At 45.8% G+C, this 16,187-nt stretch overlaps 1 protein-coding gene and 1 pseudogene across 1 annotated transcript; both read right to left on the bottom strand.

Annotated features, from left to right (window-relative positions):
* Positions 1-7,896: 7,896 nt before the first annotated feature.
* Positions 7,897-8,649, bottom strand: LOC131905017 (insulin-induced gene 1 protein-like; annotated as a pseudogene).
* A 2,249-nt stretch (positions 8,650-10,898) lies between these two features.
* On the bottom strand, positions 10,899-11,471 carry LOC131905016 (interferon alpha-13-like). Its single transcript, XM_059255985.1, has one exon. The coding sequence runs from the start codon at positions 11,469-11,471 to the stop codon at positions 10,899-10,901; it is 573 nt and encodes a 190-aa protein (XP_059111968.1).
* Between the last annotated feature and the right edge of the window lie 4,716 nt (positions 11,472-16,187).

Genomic DNA, 16,187 nt, shown 5'->3' with positions numbered 1-16,187 from the left:
ATTCGCCCGAAATCGAGCACCGCACAGGAGCCCGATCGACCGCCGGCCTCGTCCTGCCTGAGCTCTTTGGGTTCGGCCCACGGGCGCCTGGAATCTAAGCCCACACGATCTCGCTTGGACAGAGGACTTATTGCGGGCCAAATGTGGAGGCTCCAATCCCAGGGAGCCCCACTTTGTTTGGTTATGCTTTCCTCTGGTCTCAAGCTCCCCGCGAGTGGTGTGTTTGGGACTTGGTAGCCTTCCTGCTCTCCCGCAGGAGCTGGGAACCTGGGGAACCCGGAAGTGAGGGGTGGGAAAGAGGAGAGCTCTGCCCGGGAAGGAAGAGGGTCCCAAAGAGGGCACGGGTCAGGGCTTGCCCCACGCGTGCTCCCGAACCAGCCAGCGCTGACTTCAGCCCAGAGGGACTTGAAGCAGGAGGATCGCGCTCCCTCTGGGCAGCTCTCTGCCTCCTTTTGCTTGAACCACACACTCAGCCCAATGCAATGGCATTTCCTGTCCTCAGATAGACAGCCCCTTGCTCTGCCCCAGTGTGCTTTCTTGAAGTGACAAATCTCTGGTACTCCTCAGATCCACTGACCCTCTGGAACGGAAACACAAGTTTGAACACCCCTCCTAGTGACTCCAGCCGCCCCGCCCCGGCCCGGACCTCCCCCACCCGGATTATGATGATGTCCTCTTCTTCTCAGCCTGCTTGCAGAAATTCTTTCACTGGGTGTCTAGGGAGTACTAGGGATTGTCGGGTTCTCTATTTATTTTATTTTATTTTATTTTATTTTATTTTATTTTATTTTATTTTATTTTATTTTATTTTATTTTATATATTTTTCTATCGTTCCTGGCTATATGGACCTCTCCCTCATTCTCTCTTGAAACGTTTAGTCAGATCTCTCCTGTCTTTAGCTGAATGGTCCTAAAGCATTGGCATTGGGCTCCTCTTGCAGGCCTGAGGCTCCAAGAGCTTCTCTGCTGTGTCAGTGGGTGGAGCCTGGTGACTCTGATGGAGTTTTGTGGGAAACAGTGCAGGGCAACCTGAAACAACTGTTTGCCCAGCAGGCTTTCAGGAGTTCCCAGGGCCTCCTTTGCCCTTCTTCACCCCAGCAGCAGTGGTCCCAGAGGGAGGTCCTCTGTCCCTCTGCCGCTGACCCTTCTTCACTCACAAGGACATGGGACCCCAGGAGTCAGTCAGCCCCGCTCAGCTCAGCTGCCTTCTCCTCTTCCCCAGGCAACTTCATGACTCCCGGGCAGATCCAAGGACACTCTGATCCCAAGAAGCTGACCTCAGGCACAACAGCAGCACCTGCACAGGTGGTTTTCAGGAAGATTGAGAGTGGGGAAAGCACCAATGTCTCTCAACTCCCAAAAACTCCAAACAGCGAACAGGAATGGGAAAGGGACGTGCAACCCGGGAACTGACACCACCTTGGAAGTTGAATGAAGTACTGGGGGACCACAGGCACTGGGAAGTTCCAGAAGCCACCTGCTGGGTATCCACAGCATCTCTTGCACCAGGCTGCCTCTCCAGGAAAAGGCCCAGGCCGGGAGCCACAGTGCTCACAGCTCATGTGCTGCCTCTATCTGGCTGTGCTGCTTGGTGTAGTCTGAGCTTCTTGTGGGGATGCCTCCATTTTTCAATAGCCCGGGGTGCTCCTTCCAGTGGGACAGGGGTGGCCTGTGGGGCACCTGAGCTCTTGGGCTTCTCAGTGGGTTCTCAGTCATCAGATGATCATTTTGGCCAGGGAAGACCTGGGTCTGCATGAGGCATGGCTCTCTTCTCTTGGGATGGCCTAGAATGGGACCTTTGGACAAGAGGAAGGCCAGGCTCTACAAGACCCCTCACGAGGGGCTCCTAGGAAAGTCCTGTGAGCAGACTTCCCAGGGATGTGTTAGCAACTCAGTCTTGAGCCCAGTGTCCTGTCTGGGAATTCTGCTTCTTGTGGGGAATGGATCAGTAAGGGGAGGCTGGGAGGTGAATGTGCCCTGGCAGTGGAGAAGGCAGCTGGGGACAGAGGATAGGAGACCAGAAGACAGCCTTCACTTCTCGGTGGCTCTTAGTGGGCATCAGCAGCAGAACCCAGAACTCGGTACCCTGAGGAGAGCCCGAGGAGTGTGGCAGGAACCTTGCAAGTGCACCGGGCAGACTCCAAGCACCCCAGCCCTGGCTTTAGAGAGAAGGAGTCTGTGAAGAAGGCAGGGCTGCCTGGCCGGCCAGTGTGGTGTCTGGGTCACTGTGGTGCCCTGCAAGGACTTACATGATCAGGCCTCCCCACCTCCTGGGGCCTTTGGGTCAGCTTGTCTACGGGTGGCCTTGCCTCATAGCCACCAAACACACACACACACACACACACACACACACACACACACACACAGGCACACGCACACAGGCACACACACACTCCTGCACTCAACAGCCTAGATTCCTTCCTGAGTCTGTCTGCTGCAGTGCTTCTTGAAAGTCGCCTAGAGTCTGTGAACTTCAATAGCTGACATCTTCTGTGAGTCTCATTCTCCATACCAGGCCCATATTGCTATTTGACGCACCTGTGTGTCTCCACAGGATAAAGGGAAGGGAAAGCACAAGAGACATGTCTGAGCAAGCTGGCAAGCAGCAGGGCCACAAAGAGGGTGACCAGGAAGGGTCTCCTCAGTGTTCCTACACTTGCCTCCTCCTGCCTCTGGTCACCCAGTGGCTAGCTTTGGGCTGATAAGCCCAAGGCACTGCTGTCCTGTGAGAACAGAAGCAGGCTGAGCGAACAGGGCAGAGTCTTGTGTGTCTCCTGGAGTATTAGGACGGTCTAGTCACCCGGTCCCAGTGCACCACCCCAGGTGAATCGCTGGACCCTTACTCCTCCTCGAGTGATGGCCACCCATCTTGCCAACACCAGGGACACAGTTGGCGTCTCCTGTCTTGGAAGGCACAGAGACGCGCAACGCCCAGGTCTTGCACGAGGGCCATGCTGGCAGCATTCATCCAGGGGCTTTGCAATCCCTCTCCCTAGGGCCCTTTCAGTGAGCAAAGAGGAGGCAGCCTTCTGCCTCCAGACTCCAGAGTCTTGAGTTCCTAGCTAACAGAAGGAAGCCAGGACCCGCTCAGCTTCAATCCATGCTGCCACGTGGAAAAATCTTTCCCACCCGTGGCTGGTGCCCGACCCCAACCAGGAATGGAAACCGATCGAGAAGATTTGGAATCATAGCTTTATTAGGAAACAGATGTGATATGGCACACCCAGCCCTTCAAGTCTCCCATTCGTAGAGCGTGATGTTCGTCGGGATGCTTCCAAGAAATGGATGCTCGTGTCCTCCTTTTCCATTCGGACCCCTTTCATCCGGTTCCGGAGTCGACTGTGTTTTCCGACTTGAGGACTTGAGGCCCTGAGCATGCTGTCACCTGAGCAGCGGGGATTCCTCCATGGACCTTCTTCTCTTCTTGGGGCTTCTCTCTGCAGGCACTGGGAATGTTGAAAGGGCCACTTGCATTTCCGCTCTGACGATCTCCCAGGAGCAAGGGCTATATCCCTTTCCCTCGAGATAGCGGGAGATGCCCAAAAAGTAGGTGCGGATGGCCATGGCCAAAGGAGGCGCACAGGACGGGCTTGGCTCTGCTGCTCTCCCCTCCAGCGCTTCCAGGCCACTCAACAGACTAGTGACAAGTTGCCCAAGCGGCCTCTCTGCCCAGGCATCTCTGCTGGCCTCTGTCCCGAAGAGCTGGAGGAGCTGCCTGAGCATCTCCGAGTGGCAACAGGTGGCATCTTCTTTCTGCTTCCCTTGGGTGATCCGCCCTTTCTTCCAGGGACATCTGAAATCCATTCTGTCCTGCAGGCACTGGTGGCCCGGCAGGCTTTTCAGCTGCCCTAACAACCTGGCGCTTTCCCTGCTCTGCAGGTGCAGTCTCCAAGATGCACCCCTGTCAAGTGAGCAGGCTGTGCTGCAGCCCAGCATCACTCCCAGGAGGAGGGGAAGCCCAGGCACCATGCCCAAGCGTAACGATTCCGGATCTGGCCGACAGGGGGCGCGCGCGTAAAGCAAGGCTGCAGACCCATTGGGCACGGAGTTTTGGTTTCTACTTTAATAGTGCAGGCTGAAGGCTCCAGCATTGTTTGGGCTCTGGCTGAGCAGGCTCGTCCATTCGCCCGAAATCGAGCGCCGCACAGGAGCCCGATCGACCGCCGGCCTCGTCCTGCCTGAGTTCTTTGGGTTCGGCACACGGGGGCCTGGAATCCAAGCCCACACGGACTCGCTTGGACAGAGGACTCATTGCGGGCCAAATGTGGAGGCTCCAATCCCAGGGAGCCCCACTTTGTTTGGTTATGCTTTCCTCTGGTCTCAAGCTCCCCGCGAGTGGTGTGTTTGGGACTTGGTAGCCTTCCTGCTCTCCCGCAGGAGCTGGGAACCTGGGGAACCCGGAAGTGAGGGGTGGGAAAGAGGAGAGCTCTGCCCGGGAAGGAAGAGGGTCCCAAAGAGGGCACGGGTCAGGGCTTGCCCCACGCGTGCTCCCGAACCAGCCAGCGCTGACTTCAGCCCAGAGGGACTTGAAGCAGGAGGATCGCGCTCCCGCTGGGCAGCTCTCTGCCTCCTTTTGCTTGAACCACACACTCAGCCCAATGCAATGGCATTTCCTGTCCTCAGATAGACAGCCCCTTGCTCTGCCTCTGTGTGCTTTCTTGAAGTGACCCAGTCTCTGGTACTCTTCAGATCCTCTGTCCCTCATGAACCAAAACAGAAGTTTCAATTCCTCCTCCCCGGACATTACCCTCTCTGCTCCCTCCCCTTTCTGGATTATTATAATATCCTTTTTTCAGTGCGTTGTGAGAATTTTTTTTTTTTCTGGATATCTATGGAGTTCTCTGAGTTGTTGGCCTCTCTTTATTTTTTTTATGTTTTGTTTCTCTCTTCTCAGGCTATATGTATCTCTCCTTCATTCACTCCTTATATATTTATTGAGATCCCTACTCTCTTTAGCTGAATGGTCTGAATACATTGGTGTTGTGCTCCTCCTCCTGGGTGTAAGCTCCATGTGCCCTTTGTTGTGACAGTTGCTGGCCCCTGGTGATGTCTCTGATGAAGGTTTGCTGGAAGCCGTCCATAAACATTTAATTTTGTCGTTCTTCTGATTATGTGTTTCATTTTTTTTTAAGTTTTTCATTTCTTCACTTGTTACATCTCTGTGGATATTTTTTTTTCATTTTTTTTGTCAATCCAATTTTTCCATTCTCATTTTACACATGACTTACATGTGCATATGACGTTTCCCAAATCTACATATACTTTGAAGTATGTTCATCTTGTTTCTCTGTCTCTCTTTTGTCTCTCATAGTTTCACTTAAGGAATGCTCTATCTTTCTTTTCTGAATGCAATACTCCTTTGATTATTGTGCACACTATTAATCAAATTTGCCTTTCTGTGCAGTTTTCTTCATTGTTTCCATCTTTGTGTTTTCTACCTATTGTCATTAGATTGTAGTCTATCTTAGTTTTTAGATGAGCAGTAGATATTTTTTCCTATTTGTTAAGTTTATTTTCATTCTATTCATGTTCTTACTGTACAATTAATTCTGACACCACCTTTTCTTGTTTGTTTTCTCAAGTTACATGGGTTGACTTAGTAAATGTGCACACAGCCACAAGTTCCATCTCCTTGTGGTCTTTCTTTGTAGGCTAGGGTATGCGTTGCTTTTGTGTTTATGTCTTGTCTTCTTTGAGTGGTTGCAAAGATCCTTCAAATTATCTTTGAGCTATGTTTCTATTGTCTGAGCTCTTTCCAAAATTGTTGTGTGTAAATGTTACTGATAAAGCAGGGAGACTTATACCTGTATCCTCTCTACTCAGGCACAAAATGGATTGTCAGACTATACATAATAGCAGCAAATAAAAATCTATTTCCTGTCCTCATTACCTTGTGTGGAATCCTAATTTGGATTTATATCTCTACCCATGTCATTAATTATAGAACTATACACCCTATTGCCAATTATACTTCTGTAATTTCATGATTCAGTAGGCACTTAATGATATTCAGTAATTTTTCCTCTGTATATTTTATGACAAGCTTTATTTTTTGATTTTGAATCTTTAATAACAATTTGAAGAAAGGGAAAAGAGCACAATGCTGCAAACTTAGTATAAACGTGAACGTCAATGGGTGTTCCTATCTGGGACAGTGAATGTGTTTGGTACTAATTACCATTTTTACAAATTCAATCACTTTGGTTCAGTGTACCTATAGTAAACTATTGGCCAGTACATCCTTTGTTTGATTCACAGTGTCTGGCTACATTATTTCTAACAGATTTATTTCCAGTTTAAGAGGAAACACCTCACTGGATACAGTCAAGTACATCACCAAGTTCACTTGCTTTGCTTCTAGTCACTTGTGGTTTTTATAAGACACTTAAATCTTAGCTGAAGAATGCCTTCAAAGGATCAATCATTTGTTTTCATTTTCAGGAAATTTCAAAGATTGTTCCAAAGTTCAGAACAACCCATTTTCTCTCAACCAAAGTAGTTTTTGAAAACCAATTTATTCCAGACATTTACTTCAAAACAAGATAAGCAAAACTCCAATGAACATCACCATGTGAGTGAACCCCAAACCAAATGTCCACACAGGCGCCAAGCTCCTGTTCTGCCTGGGGATCAAATTCTGCTTCATCGAGTCAGTGCCACAGAATTGAAGCAAAACAAACCCACTTGCATTGCAGAATACAAAAAAAGGCAAATTTGTAAGTAAAAATTACTAAACTCATAGAACTGGAGTATGCCAGAGGACTAGGGTGTAGTGGAGGGTGTGACCCAGGGAGCGTCACAGCTGACACTAGTGTTTTGAGCTCACCTCCACACGGCTCTGAAATGACCCGAGAACCCTTCTCTGGAAGAGCTCATGCATTAAAATAAATAAATAAACAAACAAACAAAAAACAAACAAATAAATAAAATATTTAAGAGAATACAAGACTCAGATTGGTTTTCATACACATTGCACTTGAAGCCGAAGACCCAATACTTGCAGATTAGGTCCCATGTGGTCTATGCCATTAACACATACAGGGTACTGCGTGTTTAATGCAGTGACGTGATGTGTGCACTCAACCTTTTACAAGGTGATCACAGATTGCAAGCTCCACTCATCTGTGGAAAAGTCCTCTCCACTCTGGAGTGACAGAAACAATTTTGGCTCATTAACACTGAAACAGCAGAGACACTCTTAGTCCAGATCTTGGACAAAACTTCATGTAAATGGAGGTGAAAAGTCCAGCATCACAGTGCGGAGTCACGACATTGAGCTGTCCTTGGCTCTCAGTAGGCTTGTCTACAAACCTCTGGCCATGAAAAGCGTAGTTCCCACACGGATGAGACCCACATGTGAGAGTCCACCTGCGAGCGACCTGGAGATGCGGCTGCACTGGGAATGGGAATGTGACCGTCCTTCAACTCACTGCTGTTCCCCGCCCCCCTTACACAACCCTCTATTTTAATTCTGAACAAATATTCTTACTACACATTCTTTATGTCTGTTAAGCACTATCAACCTCTCTCCTTTAGGCGCTGACACAAAACCACAGGTTGGTCATTCATTTTGATCCAAGGCTTTGGAATACAGCCACTTGCTCTGATTGATGAAAAAATATAATACTTGGGAAGCTAGCCTTCCATCCCACTCTCACATTCAGCCTGGGATGGAATGTTCCAGTGCGGACAGGTATGAGGGTGGGTGAGCAAGGTGAGACTTTCATGTAAGTCGCCCTTGCCTCCATTTGTTAGTGGAGACCATGTGAGCACTTCTTCAGGAGTCTTTTATCATCGTCAGCCCAGTCTAAATGGGACATTGAGGAAAAAAGGTCTTCATCACACCAGCACCAGTGTCTCCTCATCCTGCCTCTGCTCTGAACCATGCTCTGAAGCTCAGTCACTGTGGAGCTTTTCTGGATCACCCATAGATAACTGCTGTCCTGTGTTTCCCACTGTGATGCCTCCTGAGAAAAATACGCATGGGAGCCAAGAACAAATACAGAGGAAATCTGGGGATGTATCCTGGCAGACACCACCATATACCAGAAACTGAGTGATCAGCGTAGCTAGGAAGGCGATGGTGAGCCTGAGCCTAAGGCTGCTTCTGGGGCAATCAATCGTTCATCACAGGCCCAAAGACAGGCTGTTAAAATCAAGTACAGTTGGACATTATTGGCGAAAACCAATTGGGCATTGGCACGATTGATGCCAACGAACACTGCAGTACAGCATGTTACACTGGCTCACGCTCTTATGTGGTTCTCCCAGGTGACGTCACTATAGGGGTACAGAAGGCTAACAACTGTGGCTGCATGGGGCCACCCACCAGGCAGAGGAGAAGACGTTGGCGATCACCTTGTCAGGGAGGAGCATGGCATTCTGCTGGATCTGTAGCAGGTTGAGCACCAGAGCAGGACCATGCCTAATGAGACGAGCATGAGGCTCCGGGGCACCAGGCCATGTGCCAGTCGCCAGGCCACACACTGCATTCTGCTCTTCCGGCTCTCTGGCCCCGGGGCTTAGGCTCTAGGGATCTGGGAGGCCCTACTGACAGCAGGCTGCCTCAATCATGCTTCTCGGGAGGCTGTATGGCCTTGTGATGCCGGCACTTGGGCAGCTCCAGATGAGGCTGTGCAGCCTGGGCATCCAAGGCCGTGCAGCCTGGGCATCCAAGGTCAGGCACACACTACAATAGCACATGTAGCATACCCAGAGAGCCTAGGAGTAGTCTCTGACTAATGTTTTTTGTGAATGAACATATTATTGTTTTTGTATCATTTTGTATAAATAGAATCACATAAATAATGAAGTTTTGTGTTTTTTCCCTGTGAACCTGAACAATACAATATAGCATGAACTATGTTAGCCTTATTCATTTATATTTCTTGATAATTTTGTAGTCTGTTACTTCAATACTTTTACTTTACACATATGATGTGAATTATGGTGGTTTGAAAGAGAATGGCTCCTGTCTAAGTTAGGGTTTCTATTGCTGTGACGAGACACCATGACCATAGCAACTCTTTTAAAGAAAAACATTTAATTGGGGCTGGCTTACGCTTCAGAGGTTAAGTCCATTATCGTCATTGTGGTAAACATGGCAACATGCAGGCAGACATGATGCTGAAGAAGGACCTGAGAGTTCTACATTTTGATCCACAGGCAGAAAAAGGAAACTGTCACATTAGACCAAGCTTGAACATGTAAGACCTCAAAGCCCACCTCCACAGTGACACACTTCCTACAAAAATGCCACACCTGCTCCAACAAAGCCATATCTCCTAATAGTGCCACTCCCCATGGGACAAGTATTCAAACATATGAGTCTATGGAGGCCTTTCCTATTCAAACCACCACATAATCCAAATCCAAAAAAAAAAAAAAAAAAAGATGTTTCTCCCAGAAGTATCACTTTTAAAACACATATGGAATCATGAAGATACAAAAGAATAAAAGCAGTGTTGTGGTGTCACAATACCTGAATTCACATTACAACTATATGTCTACGAGAGAGTTACTGCAGGATTACTACTCCTTACCACAGAAGCCTCTCACAGTCAATGGCAATAAACACAGAGACCCACAACTGATCCATGAGCACAAAATAAAGGGCTGACTTCCTGCCCCAAGGATCATTGCAGAAGAGGGAGCAGAAGAATTGTAAGATCCAGAGGCAGCGGATGATGACCACAGCAAAGCAGTGTTCTCAGACACAATAGGGCAGTTGCACTAATGAACTGAGAGTGGGTATGACCTAATGGACAAGACCAGGGTGGACAAAATCCCAGCTTGGAAAATGGAGGAAAGTTCTCTTCTAGCTGAGGAGCTGTGGCAGTTGATAGCTTCTGAGAGAGAAATTCAGTTGTCCTCAAGGTTGGGGCCCCTCAGAGAGGCTACCTAGGCTCCAGGAGATGGCCATGTATCCATGTACAACTGGAAGTTCCAAGAGAAGAAGGGTGAGAAGGAGGAGGAGGAAGAGTAGGAGGAGGACAAGAAAGCCATGAAAACTGAGAGGGAATAGTGATATTGCAAAGGATTAATTTTAGAGGCGTTTCACTTCCCTGGTGGGATTTATTTCAGGGATGTTTCATGAGGCTGTTATGAATGAGTTTGATTTCCCGATTTCTTCTTGGTATGTTTGTCTGTGGTATTCAGGCAGGCTAATCACTTTTCTGTGATCTGCTTCTATCACTGTACATGATCGCACTCATATTTAGAACCCAAAACTGTTAAACTCATAGAAGTTGAGAGTAGATGAAAGGTACCAGAGGTCATGGAGGTCAGAGGGAGGATTCCTCTGGGAAATATATGTCAAAGAAGACTAAGTCACAATGTGACAGAAGCAAGATTCTCTGGCTTCTTACCAGGCAGTATGCTGGCTTTACATACAGAGAATACTATATATTGGGAGAATTAGGGACATAGATTTAGGGTTTGTCTAAACTCCATGCAGTGAACACTTGTATCAGTGCAATTTTCAATACTCTGTCCATTTGTAAAATTTTTATGGTTTAGAGTATCACCTTAAAAAGACTAGAAAAATTTGAAAAGTTACAGAATTAACAAATCAAAAGTGTTTTATACAGCAAGATTGAATGGGATTCAAAATAATTTAATTGCATATGATGGTTTGTTACATTAAAGAAAATACAAAACTACAAGATTTAACTTAAATAACTTAAATTACATAAATAGTAAAATAAATACACACATAATACACAGAGATACCCAAATGGATGCAGAAACAAATGCCCTTATATATAGATAAAATTTGTGCTGTTTTGCCGAAACATCTAGGTAAGTTGATTGAATTCATGTTAAAATAAATGAGTCTTTAAAGGATAATTTATGCAGTGTTGTAGCCCAGGAGAGTTCTCACCACTTGGGTTGGGGACTTACTTCTTCTCCTCAGTCAATCTTGCAAGGAGGTTGGCTGAGGAAGACAGGGCTCTCCTGACTTCTGCTCTGACCACTTCCCAGGCACAGGGGCTGTGTTTCTTCTTCTTCAGGTAGACAGTGATCCTGTGGAAGTAGTTCCTCACAGCCACCAGGGAGTCTTCCTGGCTCAAGGAAGTTTCCTGCACCTCCACCTGCTCCATCAGACAGTCCTGCAGGTCATTGAGCAGCTGGTGTAGCTCATCGCAGAAGGTGTCTAGGAGGGTTGTCTCCCAAGCAGCAGATGATTCATTGGAGGTGAAGAGGATCAGGACCTGCTGGATCAGCTCACCCATGACCTGGATGGCTTGGGCCTTCTGGATCTGCAGGGCATCCACCTTCTCCAGAGGGAATTCAAAGTCCATTCTGTCCTTCAGGCAGGAGAGAGGGGAGAGTCTCCTCATTTGTGCCAGGAGTGTGGAGGCTCTTTTGTTCCTGAGGTGATGAGTCTGAGGCAGGTCACATCCCAGACAGCAGCTTGACCAGGAGTGCATCACCACCAGGAATGTCAGCAGAGCACAGGGCCTGACCATTGTGAATGTGGCAGATGCTGCTGGTCCTCTGGGCTCTGTGGTCCTGAACCTTGCTCTTTAGAGTCTCTGAAGACCACGCTGTGTACATGTGTCTTATATAGCAGAAAACACCACTTTCCATTTTCTGAATGCGCTCCCCTTATTTCCCAATTGTCTTTTCACTTTCTTTAACTCATTCTGATTGTTTTTGGGAATTTTTTTCTAAGCCATTTTGGTTCTCATCATTGCTTCCTCTTTCACTGCTGCCCTCAGAAAGCCGTTTTACAGGTTTTTTTCTAAATAGAATTGTCATTAACTATTACTCCACAGACAGACACCCTTTGTTTGAAATGTACACGTCCATTGTAAAGACAAAATTTTTCTCTAAAAATTATATTTCAAAGTTATTGTAACTCACTTTATATTTTTTTATTTCTATCATTTAAATAAATATTTGTCATAATGTATGGTATAATGCAAAAAAGTGTTCCGAAGTTAAAGTATTGATGCAATGGTATACTTTAAATTTTTCCAATGTTTAAAGACTAAAACTTATTTTCTTCAAATTACATTCATTAATTCTACTATTAATTTATATAAAATGTTAATTGAATTAACAGTGTATCTTAATTATTCATCCAACGATTGTCATGCCATCATCAGGTCTCGGTGTGTAAAGGCTTGCTGTTCAGGCTTGATGAGCTGTATTTGATTCCTGGAACCCATTGCTGAAATAAAGAAACTGACTCCTATAAGGTGGGCTCCAACCACTACGTTCACAATTTGACAACCTTGTGCCTGCAAACACACACTCAATGTATGCAGGTACACACAGAGCCCCCCAACCATGACACACATACACACTAACACAGATACACACACTCATTCATGAACATCCACAAACACACAGACACACACTCTCATATACACATGCACAGGACACATAAACACACACACATACCATCACACACAGATACATACTCACAGACAGAGGAGAGCATTGATACACCATCACACAAATATCCACGCATATACACACTCACAGACAAACACATGCACACACATACACATATTCCCACAATATGCACACATAAACAGACTCGCACACACATGCACACAGACACACACATACACATATTCTCACACTTGATACAGATTTTCAACACATATACACACAGCTATACATGAAAACACACAAGCACACACCAATGTACACATTCCAACACATACAAATACATACCATCAGTTAAACATAAACATTCACACACGTGCACAAATTTCCACATATACACACACATTTGCACAAACACACACATATACATAATCACACATTCCACACATATATACAACATACACAAACTAACACACAGAAACATACATGCATATCCTTACACACACATTAACATACATACTTTCTCACATATATACACAAACACAATACACATGCACACACACTCAAACTGATACACATATATAGTCACACACAAATACTTGCATAGACACACACTCACATACATACACAAGAGTGAGAAGCTATTAAAAATGTCAAAGGTTAATTTTCACTTATTTTGTCTCACAAATTTGAACATTAACTCCTTGGATTTTTGGATCCACTGCATAGTAGGAAGACAATGGGACTCACAAAGTCATTCACTTCATGGTGGCCAAAGATGCAGACAGGGACGAAGTGTGTCCTTAGATGGAGCCCCCTAACCTTCCTCCAGCAAAGCCTCACTACCTAGTAGTCCACTCATCTCTAACAATCAATGGGCTTTCACTGATACAGTTTGTTCCTTGAGGATGATGAAGGCTCATGTTCCCTGTGAACACTGATCCCATGAGTACCAGCCTCCAGCACAGGAAACCTCGAGAGACACTCCATATCCAAACCACACATAGGTAAAGTGTCTGAACACTCGATTTCAAAGGCTTAGGATCTCAAATGCTATGCCATGAGTACTATTACAATCATACCAAATTTATAATAATTTTAATCAGCATGTGATGTTTATCCTCATGCACAGGACACTGCAATACGGTTGAGTTCCTATAAACAATGTTTGTGTCAAATCATAAGAGAAGCAGTTCTAGCTCCTCAACGTCTCCTACAGCAGCTAGGGATCTGCAGGGTCATTTCTGTGTGTGTGTGTAACATCAAAGTCTTTGTCTTCATTCTGTAAATAACAAATAAATTAATTTAAATAGCCACAACAATAATGTTACATTTGTTATATGTTATGTAAAAGCCCTTCTGTGTAGGAGAACATTAGAGTCACTATTCCCCTCACCTCCAAACTGCATCTAACTGGAATATTTGCTTCTCTACTGTTGATAATTTCTTTGGAAACCTGTCCCCTCATCTCTGTGTCTACTGACCCTTGTGATGGTTTGCCTGGCTGTGCAGAAACTTCCTAGTGCCCTTTCCTCCCCTCAGTCTCCATGGCCTTCTGATGTTTGTCTTGGAATCTTTACTCAGGAAGTCTGTCTTTCTGTCATTCCTGTGGATGCACATGGATAACAGGACTAACGTGAATTTCAAATGTTTAGGAAGGTGAAAGAAATATAGGAATCCCTTAAGCATGTTCATAGGGATGATCTACTGATAGCAGAGTTCTTTAGCATGTGTGTTTGTCTGAAAGTTCATCAGTCCTCTATTTCAAGAACACAGTTTTGTGCCTGTGCACACAAACATGCATACATACGTATGTGCACAGGCACACACACAGAGTTACTTAATTCATTCAATATGTAGGTATTTATCTTAGAAAGACAAGATTTACAACTTAGTTTTCTTGCCTACTTTAAGCTGAAAGTGATACTCCATGGCCCCTTGGTAGGTAGTAGATTTGTCAGAGCCTTCATAGCAGTCTCTTCAGAATGGAGAACCAGATGGTGCTTTTCCTCTTTATTTCCATAGGTGACTCATTACAAAGGGGTTCTCTGACATTTCTCGTTTCAGGAATAAATTCTCCCTCTCAAGAACTACATGGCTGTGCTTTTTCTGGTCCGTCCAAGTCAGGATCAGTGTTGACACCTCCCTTTCTGCTCATCCCCTGTGCACTGAGGTCTATAGTGTTCTTCAACCTGTGACAATCACCCAGACCTGCAGTGCTGGTTCCTCCTTGGTGTGTATGTGTGTGCAGAGCCTGCCCCCAGGATGGTGTTACTTCTAATACCATGGGACTTACTCAGTAGCTCTCAAGTTCATTACCACTCTCTGCTGCACAGTGAAATCTCATCCTCAGCCCTCCCTCTTGTACTTACTCCATGACAGAGGGCTTCAAGGATGACTTCAGAAGTCATACTGGAAGTCATGGCCTCTGGGTTTAAGTTTCATGAATCCTAGAAGATTACTGCTTTTATCTCTAGCTGTTCATATGAAGTACGTTTGTTTTCAGGTAAACCCGCAGAACTTGAGAGTAGAACAATAGGAGTAGGTCAAGGAATTCAGGAGCAAGAAAGTCTGGGTAATATTTGGTCAAAGAGGACTAAGTCATAATTTGACAGGAGCAAGACATCCTGGTTTACGCACAGCATGCTGGTTACATAAACAGAAAAGTACTCTATACTAGAGAAATATAATGTTTTTTTTTTTTTCGAGACAGGGTTTCTCTGTGTAGCTTTGCGCCTTTCCTGGGACTCACTTGGTAGCCCAGGCTGGCCTCGAACTCACAGAGATCCGCCTGGCTCTGCCTCCCAAGTGCTGGGATTAAAGGCGTGCGCCACCACCGCCCGGCGGGTTTTTTCATCAATGAATGAGAAGTGTGAGATGGGTATATTAAATCATCTAAATGTGCGGTGGAGAGCAAAATAGCTTGACCACACAGCTGCCATGACAGACTTAGAGGCCCAGAGACAGCTTCTGGCAGGCAACACCTGGACCCAGGAAAAGCCATAAGCTGACCCCACCCAATGGGGCCTGAATCTAAGGGGAAATAGCTGACATTTCAAACATTCCCTATATCCCTAGACAAATGTCAGTCAATCAGGGTCCTGAACCCTGGAAATCCTCTCACCTCAATTTCTGCTACGATAAAAACCCTATCCTGCCTGGGCTCTGGGCTCTCTGCTCTTACTGCTGCTTCAGACAGAGTCCAAGCTCCGAGCTTGAAAATAAAGGCTCTTTGCTTTTACATAAGTGATTTGGTCTCTTACATAAGTGATTTGGTCTCTGGTGGTCTTTTGGGGTTCCTCACCATCTTGGCATAACATCTGGGGGCTCATCCAGGATCCCCAAGCCCACCGAGACAACTGCCCATAGAGCCTGACGCCGGCCAGCAAGTTTTCTGTGATTCTGTGTTTATGTTCATGTTTTCTTGCTTACTTTCATTTGGATATCCTTTTGTAAATGGGCCTTTTGGCCTATTTACAGGAAGTACCTGCAGAAGGTTCTTTGGATGAGTTTGAATTCCTTTGGTTGATTTGTATTTGAATTTGATTTGTACAGACCTGGATGGCATGAGGCCAGCATCTTCCATTTGGTTTTGTCTCCAGGTGCCAAGAGAGCTGTTTTTTTGTGTTGTGTGTTATAATTTTGTTCTTTTCCTGACTAACAAGAACTGTAGACTCTTATTTTAGGGTTTTTTGAGTTGGTCAGCTGATACTGTTTCCCTGGAAAAATTGTTTGCCTTTTTGTTGGAATGTCCTGCCTATATAGATGTGTGAATGTGTGAGAAATGTGGCCACAAGTGTGCATGTTTTGTGCCTGGTTTATGTATGTGTTGTGACTCCAGATAA

This window comes from Peromyscus eremicus, chromosome 2 (genome assembly GCF_949786415.1).
Source record: "Peromyscus eremicus chromosome 2, PerEre_H2_v1, whole genome shotgun sequence".
NCBI lineage: Eukaryota > Metazoa > Chordata > Mammalia > Rodentia > Cricetidae > Peromyscus > Peromyscus eremicus.
This window is presented reverse-complemented; position numbering and strand designations above follow the sequence as displayed.

Excerpts from the sequence above, each read along its gene's own strand:
- LOC131905016 (XM_059255985.1), bottom strand. The coding sequence starts at position 11,471 with ATGGTCAGGCCCTGTGCTCTGCTGACATTCCTGGTGGTGATGCACTCC.